Below are 23,085 nucleotides of genomic sequence, written 5' to 3'. Positions count from 1 at the left end.
TTATCCGAATTTTTCGCCGACACAATAAGCGGTGTAGAGCAATAATTTTCGCGGGAACACGCATCCGCGGAACGCCGAGGTGCTGAAAGCCGACGAGAGGCCGCCGGAGACTCCGGCTCGCCGGCTCTCGGTTTCGCCGCGGCGCGGCGACGAAACAGAAACACCGATCTAATAGGGCGCAATTATTTACCGATGGTTTGCATAAGAATACGACAACTGAATGACCTATAGGAAATTGTTGTCCCTCGGCACAAAAGCCGAGAAATAGTTAGTCGCGTATCCCGCGACCGTTGATTTATGGGGCGGAGGGACCCGGGACCCGCTTATTCCTCCGAGCCGCTTAACAATTGTTTCCTGACAATGAGCGTATATCAGATATGAGTGACACGACGAAACGTTTTCTACCATACATCAAGCCGGCACTCGGCCCGGCGACCAGAGTAATTACACGTTTCCCCCGTGTCGTTTGAAAGGAGCATCCATCTACGCGCGAAACCGGGAAACAATTCGCGAGGAGCGAGATAAATCTTCGATCCGGGCTGGGAAATGCTGTGGATCTACGCTCTGACAAATCGGGATCGGGACTGCTAAGGCGGCTCGGGTCACCTTAAACGTATTTCCGACGGTTTTCTAATGCTAATGCAGCCTGCGCTCTGCGATTCTTACGCGTTCGTTCGTTTCGTTTCGAGCGATGATTCAGAATTTCGGTAATCGTTATTTTGGTAGCCGATGATCTAATTTTCCGTCTCGATCACGACTTAAGCGATTATAACGTTGCAAACCTTGTAATTATGTCGATTCTTTTCTTCTTAGAGATGTTAATCCTTTGCACTCGAAGCCAAAATAACGCAAAATTTTAAACAGCTTTTCTGACCCACGGTACTTCCATTTTATAGAACTTAGTGCATTTTATACGTGTTAAATTGAATTTTCTGACTCGTGAAACAGTTACGGCTTTAACGGTTCTACAGATATGAACAAATTCGATCGACAAAATTATCTTGAAACGCGACGTAACGATTTTTAATGGCGCCTCGGAGTCGCCGCTCGAGCGCAAAGGATTAAAACAGTTTCAGCATATTTTCAAGGAAAGATTTTAGCAGGAAGATATACAAAGAAATTTTTCACAATCCGTACGATCACCTAATGAACATTTATTTGTAGAGCAAGAGAAAAGAAATACAATTTCTCTACGAAATTCATGAAACTTTATACAAATGTTCTAACATCGAGTATACTAATTTTCGTTTTATTTATACAGTTTCCTCGAAGGCAATTACCACGGCGCAACGAGCGCCGTCGCTTTTCGGCAATTATGCTAAATAAAATCGAGGCTGAATTTTATCACGACGATGTAAAAGTCGAAACTGGCAACGAAATTTTCTTTCTAAGGTAAGATTAAAATATTGAGCTTGTCTCGTGAGTGAATCCGACCGGATCGTCCGGTCAGCCTGACATCTCAAAAAAATTCAAACGATCCGGTCACGTTTTGGAAACAGTTGTAACGTTTTAAAAGGTGTCCGAATATTAGCAAGAGCCACCGTACGTGTCTCCGCTAGGTTTCGTGTAAGTTTTACATACGTCTTAATTAGTCGCGCGCATAATGAAACGGAAGGAGCGGGCCGCGGAGAATTTCATTTCCCCCGGATGAATTATTAATAGCGGCAATTAAAATCGGCGTGTTCGATCGTGGACGTGGATCGGCCGGGGCTCGATGGCCAGGCGAGTTTTATTTATGCCCGCGATATCGTCACGAGCGTACCCGGCGAGTTGTGGGGTAATTAGCCGGGCGGCTTGCGCGGGGAGGGGAAAAAAATCGATCAGTCGATGGCACGAAATAAAATGGTCGGGATCGTGACGGGGCCGTTGCTAAACAACAACCGGGATTTGCTTGCATAATAAAGAGAGAAACCGTTTCTCCCATGAGATTATTTTCTGGCCCGTCGATGAAGTTCCAACGGGGCGAGCGACTCGCCTCGACGGACTTTACGGTGTCTAATGAGCGGCACCGTTATCAAACGATTGTTTCGCGCCCCCGCCCTCGCGAAAATCGAGCGCGCGGGAACGAATCGAACGGGAACCATTCGGCGTGTTCCATGGAAACCCGTGTTGATTACACTCGACCGACCTTTCGCGGGGCCCGGCCGGCTGCAATTATTTCGCGCCCGATGGGAATTTATTTCGGAACTAGCCGACCGGTCGCCATATTTCTTTTTCGTACGCGGTTGCGTAACGAACACCGTGGGACTATTCCAGCAACGGCTAGACACTTTCGTACTAATTGCTCGGCTCGGTTAACGGGCCGATACTTTATGGCTTTTAGGCGGGTAATTGCAAAAGTTTTCGAACGGATCGGCCGTTTGCTTTGCGCTGCGCGCGTGATAGAGACACGCGGGCACTTTCGTCATGAACGTGGAAACAGTTCCGATGATTTTGTTTGCTGCTTATCCGTATTCGATTCGGATCGATCGATTATCTCGAACAATTTTGGGCAATCGAGCGGACAGTCGATTCGGATGAAACTTTTGCAGGTTACCGAGTTTATGTATCATTGACGCAAACGAAGAGATACTGCACTAGAATTACTGGTATTTTTCGTGCACCGTTCGGGAAATTTCAGCGTTCACATTTTCCGATTGAAAGTGGATTTTAACTCTCTGAAAACCGATGTTGCAGTGACTTACAAGATTCGATAAGTAAATCGTCGCTTCGTCGATCTTACTCAAACGGAAAATATGTGTTTAACAGACGAAACTGTGCAACTAGATTCCCTCAATTCCGGCCAAAAGACATAAAACTCGAGAGAAGAGCGAAGCTGTGACTTCAAATTTACGCACAGTTCCTTATTATTCTAAATAAAAATCTCTCCAAAGAAACGCTCAGTCTCTGTGCAGAAGATTCGCCTAGCAACAGCTATAATACGAAGCATCTTTTCAGCTAAAATCGCCCCGAAGAGTGCACTGGGATAATTGATACGTGGATCAAAACTTACCAGAAGAAGGTCGATCCGAGTATCTGGTGCAGTAGACCCAAGCCGGCCAAGGCAACTGCTTGCCAGGTTCGGTCACAGGTGGTCCAGGCGTGTTCGAAGCGGGATTCGTAGTGACACTGCCCGGCGAAGTGTTGGTCGTCGAGCTCGTCTCCGAGCTGCTCTTCTCCGAGGTCTCGGAGGACGACTCGAGAAAGTCCTTGGTCAGATCGATGGGCCTCGAGGAGACCTTCTTCGGCCGGGACTTTTTCAGGGAGATCGGATCGGTGATCCTCCTGCCGAAGTCCGCCTTCAGGATATTGTCTATACTGAACTTCAAGCCGGCCTGATGCTGCAGATTGTTGTTGTTGTTGTGGTTGTTGTGATGATTGGTGTTATTGATGCCGTTGTTCTGCACACCGTTGCTGCCCGCCACGGTTCTCCCGTTCTCCTCCCGAATTCCCGGCGAGACCGGGCTTCCAGGGTCTCTTTGGAGGATCTTGTTGACGGAGAGTCGATGCTGGTGCACGGAGTTCGCCGGGATGTGCTGCACCTGGGAGGTCTGGTGCAGATGAACGTGGCTGTTGGCGTGGTGCAGATGCGGTCCCGGATGAGGCATCAGAGAAGCGGTTTCCCTGGGGTCTCGACAGGCAGCTGGATGGAGGACAGGGGTGGTGGCTTGGAGGCCGGTGACCGTCATCGCCGACGGCGGCGACAGGGACAGTCTGGTGACCAGAGGGACGCTGATCGGCGTTCTGTGGAGCCTCTCGACGGTCGGGTAGATGATCTCGTGGCCCAGGCTGTGCTGCACCCGCGTCGGATAGTCCGGGATCTCCGCGTCCCTGGAGGAGTACCGGGGCAGCAAGTGCTGCGGGTGGCTGGACTGGTACCTGGGCACTATCACGTCCTGGATCGCCTCCGGACGGCCCGGCGACGAGGCCGTGGCCGAGGAGGAGGCCGGCGACCTGACCGAGGAGGCCGTGGGCGACGAAGGCGGCTGACTGTAGCCCGGCGGACTCGGCGCCGGGACGTGGTTAGTCGTTCGTTGATAAAACGCATCGTTGCAGCTCGCCGAGCTCGAAGGCGATGGTGTCGCCGATGTCCTCGTGTTCTCCTCGTCGCGAAAGTCGCCGCCGCGGCTGCTGGCCGACTCCTGGTCGTACCTGACCGAGCCGCAGCCGCGGATTCCGACGACGCTCGTGGGCGTCGGTTCGCTACCGACGCTCAACACCTCGCTCGTGTCGCTTTCGCAATCGCTGTCGGGATTGTTGCCGTCTCCGGGCCGCAACTGCTCCCGTTTCCCCGAGTCCTGGGACTCCAGCCTGCCGGCCAGGTGATTCTGCCGGATCTCGTGTAGCTCCGACGACTCCAGCCCCGTCGAAGCCTCCGGGGGCGTGTTCGACATTGTTTCCTTCGTGGTTCCCAGGGCTCGCGCGACGATTCTTCGAACTGCACAGAGAGGATCGCGACACGACAGCTAGGCCATGCTAGTCGCCATGCCGCTTCATGCCGGCGTTCGGCGGTCCTCGATGTCGTTTCGCGGCTCGGTCTCTCCGCTCTAGTCTACCTCGCGGATTCCGTGCGCTCGAAGCTACCTGGGCCGACGATCATCCTGGGACAGGACTCCTGGCCGGAGAACTGTTCGCGAACGTTCTCGTTTCTCGACGCACTCTTTCCCGCGCGGGAACTTCGCGATCCCCGAGCACTAGATACTCCAGTCCTTTGCCGACGGACACTGTTCAGCCCTGCTCATGACCGTCCGGCACAACGGGCCCCGAGGTGGCTGCGCATCCTCCCCCCGGAAAAAAACAGTCTGGGACACACCGCGGATCGAGAGCTCACCGGTGCCGGCGACTCATTCGTCCGACTGGCACCGCGATTGGCTACGCCCGGTACCGTTCCCACGGTGGTTCTCGGTCATCGCGGGCCCGTCGGACCGCAACGGAGCCCCGACGCGCCCATAATCCATCGCACACTCACTGTCCCCGTGTGTTCTACGCTCTCGGGGGTTCTCGCGGCGAAAGAGAGCCGGCCTGGACACCTAGGTCCTGAGCGGCTGGGCCCCGGTGGCGACGCGCACTAAACTCGGCTGCAAAGCGATCGGGCTCGGAAACCGAGGCAAAGGGACCGGTCGAAGGGTCGGACGAGGCCGCTCGGTAAACGTCAGGGACACGGCGGTCCGGGCGACGATCGGTGGCGAACGTGGAGGTCCTGCACGGCGCTGGTAGACGCGAGTTTCAACGGAACCGTTGTGCGACGCTGTGGATCCAGACCGGGCTGGTTGTCCAGTTGGTTGCCGCGGAGCGTCTGCGGCGAGGAAGCGGCGGGAGGGCCGACGATGGGCGTTCCTGGGCGTCGATTCTACGCCCGGCCCGCCCCCGGCTGACCTTTCCAGGGGTGAAGACCCTGTCTAGGGGCGCGACCACTCGACATCTGCCGGCTGTCTCCGGAACCCCGGCTCCCGTAACGCCCACCAACCCCCGCTCCTCGATCCCAGCCCCTGATAGGCAGTCCGAAACCTGCTATCCCTTCTCCGGCTCCCTTTCTCCGTCCTCCTCCCACTCGAGCGCCCTCCGCCTCCGCCTCCTTCTCCCACCAACGACCGCTGCTCTCGTCGTCCCCACTCCGCCGTTCACCACCACCGCTCGACCCGTGTTTATATCTCTGCCCTCTCGCTTCAGCCACCTCCTCTCCGTCCCACCTGGCCCACGCTACGTTCTCCGATTTACTTCTGGCTCCTCTATCTGCTCGCCGGTGATCCAGTACGCTGCCCCTGGTTCGCTTGTCCTTTTTAGTCGGACGGTGTTCGTGTTCGTCTTCTTCTTCTTCTTCTTCTTCTGCTTCTTCTTCTTCTTCTCCGTCGCCGTCGTCGTCGTCGTCGTCGTTGTCTTCTTCTTCTTCTCCTGCTTCTTCCCGCTCTCGCACTCGATTTATCCCCACCGCCGGCGTTATCGCGTTGGGTTTCCAGATTGTACAACCCCCACCTCTTCTCTCGCACCCCTCGCCCAGCTCTGTCTCCAGCACGTTCCGCCTGTTCTTTCTGATTCCTCTATCTGCTCTTAGGTGATCCGGCTCTTAGCTCCTGCCACGTTTAGCTTCTACATCGACCCTCGACCCCCCGGCACCCCACTCCGCGACGCTTTACGCCCGACGCACGGTGTGACGGATCGGCAATCTTGCTGGACGAGAGTCATTATTTTGGTAACCGTCCCGAGGCTTTTTCATTTCTACTGACGACTGTGTATGCACCGACTGCCTGAACTCCGGTAAATATACAGTAATGTCTCCCTAATCGACGCTCAGATTGTGCACAAAAATGGACGATTCGGGAAGAGGAGATACGATTATACGAGCTTTGCAGCTCGTTTTTATAGTTGTTGACAATTCGTGTAACTATGAAAATGAACCGCAAGGATCGAATAATCGTATCTTCTCGTCTCAAATTGTCCATTTTTGTGGACAATCTAAGCGTCAATTAGAGAGACATTACCGTAGTCTTTTCTCGAAGAGCTTGCAGTTTAATCCTAAATCTACCCAGCTCTGAAAGTAACTGCTGTGTGTTGCTTCGTAACGACGAAGAGCAGATAATTCTGTCATCGACATACGGGTAAGTGTTGAAACAAAAATTGGGAAAGCGGCCATTTCGACCAGATCGGTAGCTTTGGTGTTGAAATGTGGTATTTGTCGCGTCGATGCCGAATTTCCTGTTCGACTTATCCTCTAGGTCGTAATCTTTTTTCATCACTTTATCGTCTCTCCGTCTTTGCAAGACTTTGCTATGTTCCTTTACTGTTCTAACCGAGCTGTCTTCGCCCACCTAGCGCCCACCGATTCTTGTCCCTCGCCGGCCGATCGATCCATATCCCGCGATCATTTTCCCGTGCACTGGATAAATCAATCGCGTACCACCGTTGCTCCGTAGCGATCCTATGATCGCCGCTATTACGGTAATACGCCGTTGTAACAATGCCCATTCGGGCACGTTCCGCAGGCCTATCTGGCCAATTTGATCTTTAATAGTGAGTTATAGGGGCCGGGGTTATATGCTCGGAACAATTTGCGTGCATTCTTAATCGGCCGAAAGATTGAAGCAAACTATTTCGAGCCGCGACGAGAAACGTCGCTCTCTCGTACATACTGATTTTGTCGGAGGGCAACGATATCGTACCCATGCTCGTGGGGGCTGTGACGCGCCGGTGAACTTGTAACGTAACCGTTGTTTTTTCTGTTTAGTCGCGTTCGAGCCGCGGAGCGTCGCGCACGTGTTATTTCGTTTCGGGGAGCTTACGCGTGTTATTATTGTTTGTACTTGGATCGCCTCTCTTCGACTTGCGAAGCGTTGCAAGGGTTCTTAGACCGAGGTGAATTTTCAATTCTCGGGAAGGCTCGGCTCGAGCTTCGGCGATCGCTTTTCTAAACATTTTGCCGAACGTAGAAAATGACGACGCGTGAAGGGTGGATATAATAACAACACGGTTGCGTGACGTCGAGCTTCGTGTCAAATGGGATCGCTATCATGTAGTAGCGAGGAAACGAAAATGGTTTGCAGTGATCCAGGTACAGTAAGTTCTCCCTAATTGACGCTCAGATGGTGCAGAAAAATGGACAATTTGGGAAGAGGAGATACGATTATTCGAGCCTTGCGGCTCGTTTTTATATTTACCGATTGTCAACAACTATAAAAACGTGCCGCAAGACTCGAATAATTGTATCTTCTCTTCCCAAATTGTCCATTTTTGTGCGCAATATGAGCGTCAATTAGGGAGAATTTACTGTATTACTGTATACAGTAAATGTTCTCCAATTGTCCTTTAGCTTGTTAACAAAAATGGGCAATTTGGGAAGGAGAGATACGAGTATTCGTGCGATGCGCCTGATTTTTATAGTTGTTAACAATCGGCGACTATAAAAAACGAGCCGCGAGGCTCGAATAATTGTACAATAAATTCTCCCTAATTTTCCTTCAGCTTGTAAACAAAAATGGCCAATTTGGGAAGAGGAGATATATTTATTCGCGCAGTGCATCTCGTTTTTATAATTGTTGACAATCGGCGACTAAAAAAAACGAGTCGCGAGGCTCGAATAATTGTACAGTAAATTCTCCCTAATTTTCCTTCAGCTTGTAAACAAAAATGGCCAATTTGGAAAAAGGAAATATATTTATTCGCGCAGTGCATCTCGTTTTTATAATTGTTGACAATCGGCGACTAAAAAAACGAGTCGCGAGGCTCGAATAATTGTACAGTAAATTTTCCCTAACCTTCCATCAGCTTGTAAACAAAAATGGCCAATTTGGGAAGAGGAGATATATTTATTCGCGCTGTGCATCTCGTTTTTATAATTGTTGACAATCGGCAACTGTAAAAATGAGCCGCGAGGTTCGAATAATCGTACCTCCTCTTCCCAAATTGTTCATTTCTGTTTCCAAACTGTGGGTCACTTAGCGAGAATTTACTATATATATATCTCCACTTTCCAAATTATGCATTTATGTTTACAAGCTGCGTGAGAGAGAGACAATTGGAGAGAATTTACTATATCTCGTATTACTATTTCATTGAATCCGCGTTTACCCGCTGAATAATAATCCTTCATTTTTTAATATTTAATCATAATATTTAATAATATTTTTAATTTATATTGTAAGGAACAAAAGAGAGAGAGAAGAGCCAAACTGTAACATATTTATTCTAGCGAGATCAAGCTGCCGAAAAGAAACAAGTTTATTTGATCCATTTACCTCATCGCTGCGTTCTTGCTGGTTTACACACTAGCTCAATTCATAATAGGAGAGAAGATTAACTCGGGAAACGCGTACGTAATCACCGGACGCCATATTGGGACTGGCGACGGCAGCGTCATTTGCGGCGAAGTTAGGCCCTAAATAGACGAGATGCTGGTTCGCCGGGAAGAGGATTTAATCGCCGATCGAAGTCGAAAGAATGTGTTACTTCATTGAAACAGTTGTCGCTTTGAACTAGCCGTTTTTCAGTCGTTCTAGAATCTAGATCCTTCGTGTCTACTGGTAATTGGTTATTCGTGTAATGCTTAGATGTCGACATTGCTGTCGTCGATATTGTCGGCCTCGTAACAGACTGGATAGACCAGAGGAAACTGAACAACGCGCGGTACGTTTTCATTTATATTCAACAATGTTCCCCGACAATTATAACAGTCGGTTTTTAATTTCTCTCTTTAACCATTTCAAAATTAATCCTCGCGATAATGTATACCGCGTGTATTAAATTCGATAAGGATCAGCAAAGTGCATCGAGGCTGAAATTACGTGTTCGGCATCATATATTTTTATTTCTATATCTTATATTATTAATTTCTGTTTCATTAAATAAATCACTTCAATCCCTGCGCTATCACTTTTTTCATAGACACGGTAATTAACACTTCTCCGGCAGAACAAGTCAATTTTTGTTCCTTGTATGTCTGCATTTACATTTGTTCTTAGACTTCGATAACGAAAGAATTTTGTCTCGAATCCGTGTTAAATTAACCAGTTAGCTGCGGCGCCTCTATTTCAGAGCGCGCACCTATATGTGTCGCGAGAATCGAGCAACGACGAGTATACTCGTCGAACACAATGTAAGCGTCGCTGTTAAAATATTGGATCGAAAAGACGGTTTTATTTGATAAAATTAACAATTTTATTACCAATATTTACTTATTCGCTTGACGCTAACATATACCATATACATAATAAACGAAAAACCCAGGGATAATCGAATACTTATAAAAGTTAAAAATTCAAATTGCTGCTGTAGAGAGAGTGGTATTTAGCAAAGCAAGGAACAATATATAATGGCACTTTGCACGTCGAACACCAATACCGTGATTCTTTTCTAATTTTATTTTTATAACAATGTAAACAACTTCGTGCAGGATTGGCCTCAAAATATTCTGAACATCTTGAAATTTGAGAATATGTTTTTGTTATCCTTAAAATTACAATTTAAATATCCAATGGTCGCTACTTCTTACGCACGACGGGTATACTCGTCGTGTCACAAAATATTGCCATTTCTCCATGACGAGTATATTCGTCAAACACAGCTAACTGGTTAATAACATTCATACTTAGTACATTACGACGCAAATTTTCGTCACGAGTGTGACTCGTTGTTATACAAGAATGCAATCAAATAATTATTCTTAGTAAAACATTAAATTTATATTATAATATTATAATATTAAACGATAAAATGAGTTGGCGGTCGGAAAGAAATTCTGTTAAGAACTTCTAATGTTAAGAAACTTCTCGCCACGGTCGACAAAATCCCGATTTCTTGCGTTCGGAGGAAGAAAAATATTTCTATTTCTATCCAGGCATTTCTCTTGTGGACGAGAATCGACGAGAAACTGCACAGATGCGGCTCCAAAAGCTGGCTACAGACGTGCCGCAGGTTGAAACGCCGATTTCCAGCGACCGGACAACGGGAGAAACTGCATCTCTGCAGTCGGCGCGAGGGAGGAGGGGGAGGGGGAGGGGGAGGGGTGCGTTACCGCGGCGACTATCGATTCCCTGGGCCGGTTTTTCACCCTCGAAAAGGTGGCGTGCATGCGCGCCGTGAATCACGTATTCATTTTTCGTCTGGTCTCACGAGGAGCTGCCGGCACAAGCGTCAACGTGCTCTCGAGGCGATCGTTAAGCCTCATTACGGGCCGATCTTCGAGCGGATAGACCGTGGCCGGGCACAAAAAAATGTCAGCTCGTAAATCGTCGGTCAGGCGAAGTTGAAGTGCGTCCGCATCGATCGGCGTGGCTCGGGCGACGCTGTTCAAACTTCCTCCACCGGGATCGGACGATTTCCTCGTTTCTGGTTTCTCGATCGCCGGGGGATTATATCGAGAACGATGGGGATCGATAAGGATCCCGGAGGCCCTTGCGCCTTGTTACTTTCACTCTCGCGGACCCGATTATCGGATAATAGTGCCGATAATTATGCGCGCCGCGGACCATGGAATATTAACTCTTGTATAATTCCAGCGGCGATAATCGAGCAGCAGCCTCGAGAGACCGGGCTCGTTTCCTCGAAATTATAGCCGCAGCCTCGATAACCAATTCCAGGAAATTTCTTTCTTTCGAATCGAGTCCAATGAAGCTTTCAAACACAAATTCGTTAATTAATTAGCAATGGAACCATCAAAACAGTCATTTTTTCACATTTTTACTGTTACAGTTTCTGATACGATGAAAATGTTTTTGTCAAGGTTATCTTTTTGTCACACAGAAATTTTTATGTAAAATTCTTTATTCAAACATATATTGTTATAAGAATCATAAGAATAAATAAATTCAATTTTGTCACGGTTATAAAACAATATACATGTTAGTCCTGTTTAGGACTTCGTATTTCTAGTGTTAAAAACGAATGCAGAGGAGCTTCAGTTGCAAAATTGTTCATTTTCTTTTTTTGTAATCACGCCACAGTCTGAGGAATTTCTTTAAAATACAAGACAATAGATGAAATAATAAAAATTGGATGAAAGTTTACGATGGCTAAGAGAGGACATTTCCCGCAACAATTTTTGACGAGCGTCCAAGGGTTGAAATAATCGTAAAACCATTTATTTTTAGCGTCCCCGAGCGGACTCGGTAATTAATTATCGAATCGCCGTGGCTCCCGGAGCGGATCGCGGCGGTTTTTTCAGAAGCGAAATTTATCGGCGAGTAATTCCGGATTCACTACGCGCCGCTACCAACGGAGAACGCGGAAATCTATGCTAATCCGATCGGATCCTACACCGGGATAGTATCTGGCCATCGTGGCTCGGCGAGACGCGCGCAGAACCTTTTACGGCTTCCTTCAATGGGAATTGTCATTTATGGGAATTAAACGGTGGGGGCGACTTCGACTGGCAGTTGCATGGCCGGGAAAACTTCTTGCGTCCGAGGGCGACGGCGAACCGCCATGTGGCTCCGAAAAGTATGTATTCGCAGGCTGAGCCTCCGATTTTCGAAAAAGTGTCGATGCTCGAACTGTTCAATGTCCATTGTTAATTTGTCCACACTCCGTTTATTCTTTTTTTTCCGAGATATTCTTGCGAGATACAGTAGATAAGCAACCGAAGACGGCGCACAGAAATACTGACAATTGAAACGTCTATAAAATCTATACAAAATTCTTTTCGTGGTTGCATTTGCTATGAATTTCAAAATCGAAGTTTCCTCTTTTCAGAGACCTCTCAAAATGTCTTCTGCGACTTCTTTCTGCTGTTTTATGGAACAAAAATGGAGAACCAATTTGATCGTGTAAAATTCATTTGTTACTGCAAAAGATGGTACATCTCTCGTTAAAAGTTAAATAAAACTAACAAAAAAAATCGTTCTTGAAATCTTGCATAGTCGTTGTAAAGAGGAAGTTTTAATCTTTCGATCCGTGGCAGATTCGCTCGGCTAAAAAATTGCTCAATGTTCTTACAGACGTTTCAATTCTGAGTGTATTTTCGAGAAGAAACGTGGCTTCGGTTTCCCACCGACAGTGTCGTGCGGTGGTCGGTCACAGTGTGTGATCACGAGGGTAAACGTAGTGTGACAGAGTTCGAAAATAGGCTGTTGCGCAACTGATAATGGTCGGAACCGCTCGGGAACACGTCATGAGGAAGTAATAATGAATTGTTGGCCGCGTTGACGCGAGGAAGCGATGTTTACGCGCGCAACCTGTGTTCAAGTTATCACCGAGCTGAACGGTTAACAAGCTGTTTCTCGTATCACCGGCGGGCTCCTAGTTAGCAGAGAGTCTCCTCCTTTCACCGAGTAAGTCAAATTAAGTGGCAGCTACGCGAATCGGCTGCGAGCCAGCTTTCTTTATTCATTATACGGTTTTCGAATTGACTCGCGCTCGTTCCGGCTGTGATTTGTCAAACAAATTAAATTCCATCGAAGATCTTGCAGTCTCTTAAAATAGAAGCATGTAAGTTAATATCATGCCAGCGCTTGCATATTAAACGCAAACCGGAAATTACATATCTTACTAACCATATAATACGCGACGTCTCTTAAAGCCGTCTTATTTCAGACGTCGTTTCGACTGAAATTTACGTCTTTGGGACGTCTAAGAGACGTCCCGATTGTCTAACAACAGACACACGAATGGGTTAGAATCATAACGGCGTAAGTCGCATTCTCGAAAATTTTATCCTATGTCTTATAAAGTGTATTCTATACGTGCCAAAAACTATTAACCCTTTGCAGTCGAATGGCGAGTCTGAGGCGCCGCTGAAAATTGCTATATAATATTTATATTCAATATAATTAGCTGTTAAATATATAATAAGCTAATATATATATATATATATATATATATATATATATATATATATATATATATATATATAATAGCTATTAAATATATAATTAGCTACATATGTATATCTAATAAATTTGTTTATATTGAAAGAATTGTTAAAAGTGTAGTTATCGTACGAGCGAGTAAACTGATTTCCACATGCAAACAATACAAAAATAATACGACATTGGAAGAGATATCTTAGTCTCGAAGTTAAAACAGCTTCGAGTGCAAAGGGTTAATAAGGAAAGTAGGATAAATTAACTTGACCGTGAACCATCTTAACAATGAAGACATCCATAAGACGTCTTTATGTTACCTGAATGAAAAATACGACGCGACATACATTTTCAACTTCAATAATTTTTACAAACGCAACAAGTGAAGGGATCATTCTAAAAAATTTTAAGTATGCTCCTCGACCTTGTTGTAGACGGTTAAAAATATTTCCTCCCGAAAATCGACGTGTAAGATTGCTAAAAAAGAAAAGAAATCGTCGCATTCGCACCGTGCAAACGCAGCGAAAATATCGTGAAAAATTGGATTTCGCGGATCATTTCGATGAAACAGATCCGTGGATCGGATCGAGTCGCGAGCCCTTTGTCCCGGGACACCTTGCCAACCCGCCCCGTTCCCCCGGATCGAGACGAATCCGAAGATCGCGGGATTAAGAGTGGCCCCGGTCACGGGTTGGCGAAACGCAGACTCGTTACCGGCGCGGCGCGGCTGTGGGCCGGCTTCGTAAATTTCGTTAACGCGGGCTGCCTCGCATTCTCGCGTTAACGAGCGCGTGGACGCTCGTTAGTGTCCTCGGGGGCTCTGTTTAGCTGCACCCTGCAGGTCCGACCCGCCGCGCCGCCCCGCGCCGCATCGCGTCGATCCGCTCCCATTCGTCGAGCCGACGCGACCGGCCACTCCTCGGGCCGCGTCGGTAGCTGATTAAATGGCCCCTGAATTTTAATTGCACCCTGTGTTCCGCGCGATACCAGCCACCTGGACGCGCGGCGAAGGGGTGCGTTCATTTGGGAAATTAAACACTCGTTTCGGAAGCCGGTTAATTCGGGGTAATGGACTCCTCGGCGAAATCCATCGGCTGATTGGCTCGCGGAAATAATGGAGGTCCCTTAGATCATCTCTCCCGCCATCAGCAGTTTTATTTCACCCCCTGCTCAGCCATTTTGGCTTCCAGACTCGGCTGGATCTTCGAGAACAATCCTGGGACGAGGAATAAATTCAATTCGTCAATTAGAAAATTACTTGCGATAGGACATAGTGTTTACACGTCATCGATGTTTATTATCGTTATGTCCAGAGTGCGGATTTTTATGCAGAATAAGGACTGTCAAGGTTATGTCGTTATGTCCAGAGTGCGGATTTTTATGCAGAATAAAAATCGTCTTCGTTCGTTGCAAGATACAGGAACGGCAGAAACATTTGTTCCTTTTCTTAATAATTTTAATGAGTCGCAAATAATGCAAGAATGTTTTCAAATTCTCTAAATATTTCTACTTGTCTGTGTTTCACCTATCATGCATTTTTGCCATAAATGCATGAAATCCGCGGTCTAGTTGTAACATGCTCTCTCGTATTTTAGAAATATGTGAACACACACACCGTGCGGTGTTCTCACGGCCTGAAGACAATCAGACGTTTCGCAGTGTCTGCGATCAAAAAGCGGCTGAACCCTCGAGGAGGGTAGAACGATTGACCTCTGCCGCGACGATTCGATCGCAAACGCAATCCTGAATACAGATGCTAATTAGGATGAAACGGCGATAGCATCGGCTGGTCCGAGTATTTATCCACGAGTTACATTTTCGAGCGGCAATGAAATTTCCATGGGAACTTCATTTCACGGTGAGTTATCGCCGGCGGCTCGACAAGCGCGGCCGTTTTAGGGGCGAATTAACGATTCGAATCGCAACGCGGCAGCCCGATTTTCTTTCGGAAGGCGTACCATCGGCGCATGTCGCGCGTTTAATGCTCACCATCGGCTACTGTCATTTTCGCGGACGCGAAATTTCTTTCTCATTAAGATGCTATCGGCCCGGGAATAATTGGTCGAAGCGACGACGACGATGACGACGGGGTGACTGGCCACCGTCGCCGTGTACAGATCGATTTCTCGGTTCCATCGACGCCCATTTGCATGGGAAAGAAGGTGCCAATTTCTCCCTGATAAGCGGCCGTCTCGGCCTCGAACGACAAGCTACTTTGTCCGGCCTTTGATACGTCTCCTCGTTTTTCGCTCGCCACGTCGTTTCTTTTTTCTTTTTCTTTCGGGACAACGGTGCTCTTTATCATCATTATTCTCTATTTTGAGGCCTCGGAAATCTTTATTATTCCCCTCTTTGGAAAACAGTCGACCGTTGTGGCATTAAAATAATTATAGACGACGCGAGGTCGGTCGGGGGCCGATTTTGAGGATTAAAATGGCTTTTTTGTCTGAAATTGCCGCGCAGAAATTCAAGCGTTTTGTGTCGGAGTATTTTCGAGTCTACAAGGACTGCGACAACTTCGTTTTCGTTTCGGTTGCCAGCTTCGATACATTTTCTACTTAAATATTTACGTAACCTCTTTAATTTAGTTTCTATGCCGACAGTTTTTTCATCTTCGGGTATTAGCAATTATTCAGGATCGATGAACGTTCTCACGTCTTTAACCATTAGCGCTCCGAAGGCTCCGTTACGGAGACATTTGTCATTTGTTCCGTAACTCCGAAGGCTCCGCTGCGGAGCCAAATGTTTTTAACATTCGTTATCGTCGGCGTTAGTAATTGTTATCTGTAGTTAAAACGTGCTAAGTCTGTACCATTGCGATTAACACGTTGAATGCCACGGGGGTCACCGGTGACCGGCACTTAACTTGGCGGTGACGCCATGGGGGCCACCGGTGACTGGCGCGCCCAAATTGATAGAAATATATATAATTTAAAACAAATGTCAATATCTAAAATTTTGTATTATTATCATCGTCAATTCAAACAGTGACTCCTATCGCAATTAACATGTCAAACATGGTTATACACTGTAACTTATCTATTGCAGATAATATTTCAACATTATATGTATCACATAAAAGAAAATTCATCGTGGCGCCACGGACAATTTCTGTAAAACCGGCGTGGCATTCAACGTGTTAAACCATTTTTTGACCTTTTCTATGGTTAGCAACATGGAGAAAAATAAATATTACGATGAGAATTTAGAGCCGAGCGATACCGAAGACGTATTTGATTTTGAAGAGTTAAAAGACATTCTGGAAGACAATATTGGTTATGATTCCGACACTTCGAGTAGTAGTAGCGAAATTATACTACCAAAGAGACGAAGAATGAGAATTATTGAAAGTGAAAGCGAAGATTCGTTACAAGACTTGGATGAACGGCGCGATGTTACGGAAGAATTACATGTTCCAGATAGAATACCTTTTAGTGTATTGCCACAGGTCGTTGGACCGCAAGTTCCTACAAACGTTGAACAGCCGATACAATATTTTAAATTATTTTTCACGGGCGAATTGGTTAATGAAATTATAAAGGAAACCAACGATTGCGCAGAAAATGTTCTAAACTTGAAAGAAATATCTAGTAACTCTATTTGGCAAAGCGAATACTGTGACACTTGTCCAAGTAAACCCAGAATGCACACGGGAGATTGTTACCAAAGATATCGCACCATGGTGAATTACAAAATTTAAAATTTATCTTTTATTTACAATAGGAAAATGTATATTTATAAAATAAATAAAATCAAATGCATTCGTGTAATCTTTTCCGCTGAAAATAAGATTTCCTTTATCTCAGACGCTCCGCTCCAAAAATGTGTCGGAGTTGCTGACAGGCGGTACTCGAGAAACTCGCGGAGCGCTAAGGGTTAATACTTCTGATAAATAATAAATCCGACTTTTGAATATACGTGCAAGAAGAGAACAAGGAATCTTTCGAAATTCTGCGACTGATAGGTCGATGAGTAGATAAAGATTGGAGTTAGAGGAAAGTTTCATTAGCCGACTAAAAGATTACTTATTGCATAAAGTATAAATAATAATTATCGTAATTAATGTATTATAATAAATATTGTATAAAGAAAATAAAAATGCTGCAAAAATGCCTCAATTTCTACGTTCTCTCTGCTCGCAGGCCTTTAAAGGCCATTGACCGCCCGTTAATAAACAACAGGATAATGAAAGTAATCCCGAAGCGAGCCGATTTTTCTGAGACTTTCGGAAATTCGGGGCCTGCTCGGCGCTCCGGCTCGTTTTTCTCCGAGACACCCTCATTACCGAGTGCCGGTGATCACGCGAAATCACGCGAGAGGGCCCTGAGTTATGCTCGCAGATAGGTCACGGCGGAAATCGTCGGAGAGCATCTATCAGCGTTTATCTGACCGCGGAGCTGGCTCTCCGGCGGAGCGTAATCTCGGCCGCGAATCGCGCCGGGAACCAGTCAGCCGTGTTCAATGAAATGATTTAATCAAAGGTAAACGAACGCTTCAGGCGTGCGCGAAATCCCCCCTCCATCCTCCCCTCGAACCGCCCGGCGCATTTAGTCCGCCTGGATTTTTTTCGTCTTGCTTTATCGATCGAGCGTCGATGAAAAACGCGTTAAGACGCGGCCGCCATATTTCGCGCGCTATCTGCGCTGGCCGAGTGTTTGCTTTATTAAATGATCGCGCCACTCGCGTCCCGTTCGCAGATTATCGGGCCGCAATAATGATCGACACGATGTCGCATCGTTTTCATTATCGGGGGACGCCGCGGTCTCGCGTTTCGGACGATTTTTCATCGGCGATCTCGCTGAATTATTCGCCGGGGATCTCGTTTATCGGCGGGCCGCGTATTTTTATGCGAAATAAAAATTTCGCGAGTTATGGTAGACGATGGCGATGCTTTCTCTTACGATCGTTTCCGTGAACCGTGGAAATGTTTATCGACCGCGAGACCCGATCTTTCGAGATTCGGTTTTATCCGACTCTCTTCTGTCCCAGCGATCCCTTCGATTATATTTCCATTAAAAAAAAAACTGCGGGGCGAGTTAAAAAGGTGGGTCGTTTTAAATCACAGCCGGGAAAACGGGGAAACGACGGCGCGCGTCGTCGAATTATGTGCAGCATTCGGCCGGCAATAATTCAGCAAACGTTGCCAGCCCCGGAGACCTCGCAGCGATTCCGGTCGGGCATAACTTCCGCGAGCCGCTATCGCGGAACTCCACGCCTCTATTTTATTAAGTGTATACACACGACGTGCTTTACCGCTGTGATCCGCTACGAAGATGTCTCCGGAACTGTTCGCCAACTATAATTGCCGCTGCTCTCCAACAAAATTGTTTTACGTTATTTCTCTGCCACGAAGTTCATCTGTATTTAGAGCTTCTGACACAGTATCTGTGTGTAATCCATGTAAGCGAGTGTGTTATAAATATATTTTCTTTTTCTGTTCTAGATGTGTTTATTTGTACAACACTGTTAAATAATACATACCACACAACTTATTAGATATTGTAACAATAGAGAAGACAAGAATTGGAAATTACATCTGCAACATTCTTGAATCTTGCAGCTACAAAAGAATTTTCGTTTATTTAATCAATTTATGAATTTAATTCATTTTCGCTTATTTAACTAATTTATCAATTTAATTGATATTCTTAATTTAATTAATTCATTGAATTATTTAGCTTATTAAGTTATTTAATTTATTAAACTATTTAATTAATTTATACGATATCATGATACAATTTATGTAATTTATTAAATTATTTATATAATTATTTATATTATATAAATCATTTATATTTAATTTATATTCGTATATTAAAAATGGAGTGCCAAGTTTTTCAGCAAAAATATTGTCACTCGCGCGTGATCGATATGGCAGTAAAAGCGTGAATGCAAAAATGGAGTATAAAAAATTTATAAAAGAAAAACACATGCTTAAAATTCCGTGGACATTTTTCGACCCACCCTTAAGCGGGAGGGTGCGGATTTTTCTCACCGTTGAATTTTCAAAAAATAATTTACGATGGTGGCCTGTTTTTATTTTCATGTTCACGTTGCCACCTGCACGGTGCAACAAGAGGCCCGATTTTATGGGCTAGCGAATTCCGAGGGAAGTTTCGTGGCCTCGGTGTCATAGATCGTGGGCCGGTTCTCCGCGGCTTCCTCGCAGCGTATCGCGCGCGATAACTCGATTAGCCGCGATAGCCGAGTATTTATTAGCCCGCGAGATTTCATTTTGATATCCGCCTCTCTTCTCTGCCTCGCGCGCCGATGCGTTCCTCCGACCGGAAGTTGCACGTCCCGAAGTACACGCTCGAATTCGCCGCGAGATACCGCGGACGATTGAAATATTGAGGCGCAGTCCTGCTGCGCCCGCTTGCATAAAAATGAAGAAGTGCAAAAATAACATTTTAATCGTGATCGATAATCTGGCTTGAAATTCTTATATTTCGTCGGACTGTTGCAATTATTAGAAGAAGACGGAGTTTTATCTAACTTCTGTTTGTTGCAGTCGATTTGACAACTTTAAACTTCGCAGAAAAATCGACTGCGATGAAAAGACCGACAAATTCTGGGATCTTTTTGTTCCCGCAAATACCAGATCATTTCTCCTTTCGGTACCAATTTGTCCTAGTTTAACGTACTTGTTCCAAGATATGAATAAAACGCGATTTATATAAATTAACCCTTTGCACGAGTGGTGACCCCATTAGAATTTGTTATCTAAATTTGTTATATTTGTTTTATATTAATTCTTTGCACTCGATTGGCGACTCCGAGGCGCCATTAAAAATTGTTATGTCACGTTCCAAAATAATTTTATTAATCAAATTCGTTTATATTCAAAGAGCTGTTGAAATCGCAAGCTGTTGCACGGGCCGCAATATTCGATTTTATATGCATAAAATGCTCTAGGTCATATAAAATGGAGAAACCGTGGGTCGCAAGAACTATTTTAAATTTTTCGTTAATTCGGCATCGCGCGCAAAGGGTTGACAAAGTTTAGATTTAAAAAATTGTTGAAAATGTAACTGTTCTGCGAGTCACAAAACTCAACTTGATATGGATAAAATACATTTTGTCATATAAAATGAAAATGCTGTAAGTCCGAAAAATTATCATAGATCTACAGTTAAAATAGCTTCGAGTGCAAAGGGTTAAAAATCTGTATTAAAATGAAAATGCTGTAAGTCTGAAAAATTATTATACATAGATCTACAGTTAAAATAGCTTCGAGTGCAAAGGGTTAAACCTATATTAAAATGAAAATGCTATAAGTCTGAAAAATTATTATACATAGATCTACAGTTAAAATAGCGTCGAGTGCAAAGGGTTGAACCTATATTAAAATGAAAATGCTATAAGTCTGAAAAATTAGTATACATAGATCTACAGTTAAAACAGCTTCGAGTGCAAAGGGTCAAATCTATATTAAAATGAAAATGCTATAAGTCCGAAAAATTATTATACATAGATCTACAGTTAAAATAGCTTCGAATGCAAAGGGTTAAAAATCTATATTAAAATGAAAATGCTATGAGTCAGAAAAATTATTATACATATAGATCTACAGTTAAAATAGCTTCGAGTGCAACGGATTAAATCTATATTAAAATGAAAATGCTATAAGACAGAAAAATTATTATAGATCTACAGTTAAAATAGTTTCGAGTGCAAAGGGTTAAACCTATATTTATACAAAAAATGTATAGAAATAAATAAAACGATTTATATAAATAATCGTAAGACTTCGGTACTGCAAATTCCCCGCGTGAATCTTTTCCATGGAGCAATAAATTGATGTCCGAAAAGATCGGACGTTCGAAGCACATTTGCAATCATCCCGAAGCGTGTAAATCGCGTCGAAGAAATTATAGCAAAAGTGTGAAACGAGAACGGAGTCGAACACCCCGGGGGGATACGTTTTGTGCACGCATTCCCCGGGATCGCGCGAGACGTAAAATAAAAGGGGGACCGGCTTCCGTATAATGTGCTCGGCTCTGAAATCGGCGATCACGTTCTTAATGCAATTAACGCACGAATTTACAAGCGATGCTCTCGCGTCAGCGCGACAATAAAATCGTGGCCGGGCCCGGCTGCAATATTTCGCCGGTGTCCCTCCTCGCAAATGCATTAATCCGGTCGGCGCGTCGCTGTCCGACGATTTATTTATCGTCGCGACTCTTTTATTGAAATTAAAAGCGGTTCCGCTGTCGGCCGAGGGGAAGAGGGGGAGGGCGAGGGGATAGGCGGCTCGGTATCGATCGAGATATACGTACGTATCGAATTACTGGCGGATTATCGTCGGCCGAGGATCAACGCGTCGCCGTGGCGCACGATAATTATTTCTGCGTTAGCCATAATTATTGCCCGGGTGGCAATTAATTCCTGCCGGAGCGGCAATTAATTTATTGCGACTTGATTAATTGCCGCATGCTCGCCGGCCGAGACACAGTTCGTTACTGTGCTGCCGGATCGCCCTTTTGCCACACGCCCGGAATCGAGGCCTCCCGCGAAAAGAAATTCCGCCGGGGTGTGCTCCATTATCCGAATCGGACCGCAGCCTCGAATTATTTCTGCGAATCGCGGAGCATGCTCGAAGCTGTTAACGAGGGCGACGCGTTCTCGAGTTGAAAGTTTCGATCACGATAGGCCGGCGTCGTACGTCGTACGTTTTATAGCAGCGGAGATTTTACGAAGAAATTGTTGTTTGTTTAACCCTCCTGGACGCGCGTCAGTTAAAGCTACATACGGTAATGTCTCTCTAATTGACGCTTAGATTGTACAGAAAAATGGACAATTTGGGAAGAGGAGATGCGATTATTCGAGCTTTGCGGTTTGTTTTTATAGTAACGAATTGTCAACGATTATAAAAACGAGCTGCAAGGCTCGAATAATCGTATCTCTCTCTTCCCAAGTTGTCCATTTCTGTGGACAATCTGAGCGTCGATTTGAGAGACATTATTGTACACGGTTTCGTGCGGGCCTCGCTTAACGTTACGCTCAAAAATAAAGAAACGTCAATTATAAAATAAATGGCTAAGATCATAAACACCTCACGTGACCGTTTCAAGATTAAGTACAATATTGTTTTCTGGATTACTCTTTCAGCTATTGAAATATCCTCTCGATTTTTTAACATTATGCTAAAAAATGAAGAAACGTCAATTAGGAAATAAATGGCTAGAGTCGCAAACACCCCACGTGACCGTTTCAGGATTAAGTAAAATATTGTTTTCTGGATTATTCTTTCAGCTATTGAAATATCCTCTCGATTTTTTAACATTATGCTAAAAAATGAAGAAACGTCAATTAGGAAATAAATGGCTAAGGTCGCAAACACTCCACGTGACCGTTTCAAGATTAAGTATAATATTGTTTTCTGGATTACTCTTTCAGCTATCGAAATTTCCTCTCGATTTTTTAACATTATGCTAAAAAATAAAGAAACGTCAATTAGGAAATAAATGGCTAGAGTCGCAAACACCCCACGTGACCGTTTCAGGATTAAGTAAAATATTGTTTTCTGGATTATTCTTTCAGCTATTAAAATATCCTCTCGATTTTTTAACATTATGCTAAAAAATGAAGAAACGTCAATTAGGAAATAAATGGCTAGAGTCGCAAATACCCCACGTGACCGTTTCAGGATTAAGTAAAATATTGTTATCTGGATTACTCTTTCAGCTATCGAAATATTCTCTCGATTTTGATTGAAACGATCTTTACGTATCGTATAGAAAATTAATTAAGGATCACTGAAGACTATTTGCACGATTCTTAACACTAGAACTACCAAACCAGTCGAAATGACTGG

At 45.1% G+C, this 23,085-nt stretch overlaps 1 protein-coding gene across 1 annotated transcript; it reads right to left on the bottom strand.

Annotated features, from left to right (window-relative positions):
• Positions 1-2,953: 2,953 nt before the first annotated feature.
• LOC117221717 (uncharacterized) lies at positions 2,954-5,393 on the bottom strand. The gene has a single exon (XM_033472887.2). The coding sequence runs from the start codon at positions 4,371-4,373 to the stop codon at positions 2,982-2,984; it is 1,392 nt and encodes a 463-aa protein (XP_033328778.2). The 5' UTR covers positions 4,374-5,393; the 3' UTR covers positions 2,954-2,981.
• Between the last annotated feature and the right edge of the window lie 17,692 nt (positions 5,394-23,085).

The sequence above is a fragment of the Megalopta genalis genome, chromosome 7 (assembly GCF_051020955.1).
Source record: "Megalopta genalis isolate 19385.01 chromosome 7, iyMegGena1_principal, whole genome shotgun sequence".
In the NCBI taxonomy this organism is placed as follows: Eukaryota; Metazoa; Arthropoda; class Insecta; order Hymenoptera; family Halictidae; genus Megalopta; species Megalopta genalis.
Note: the sequence above shows the minus strand (reverse complement) of the source record. Positions and strands in the feature narration are given on the sequence as shown.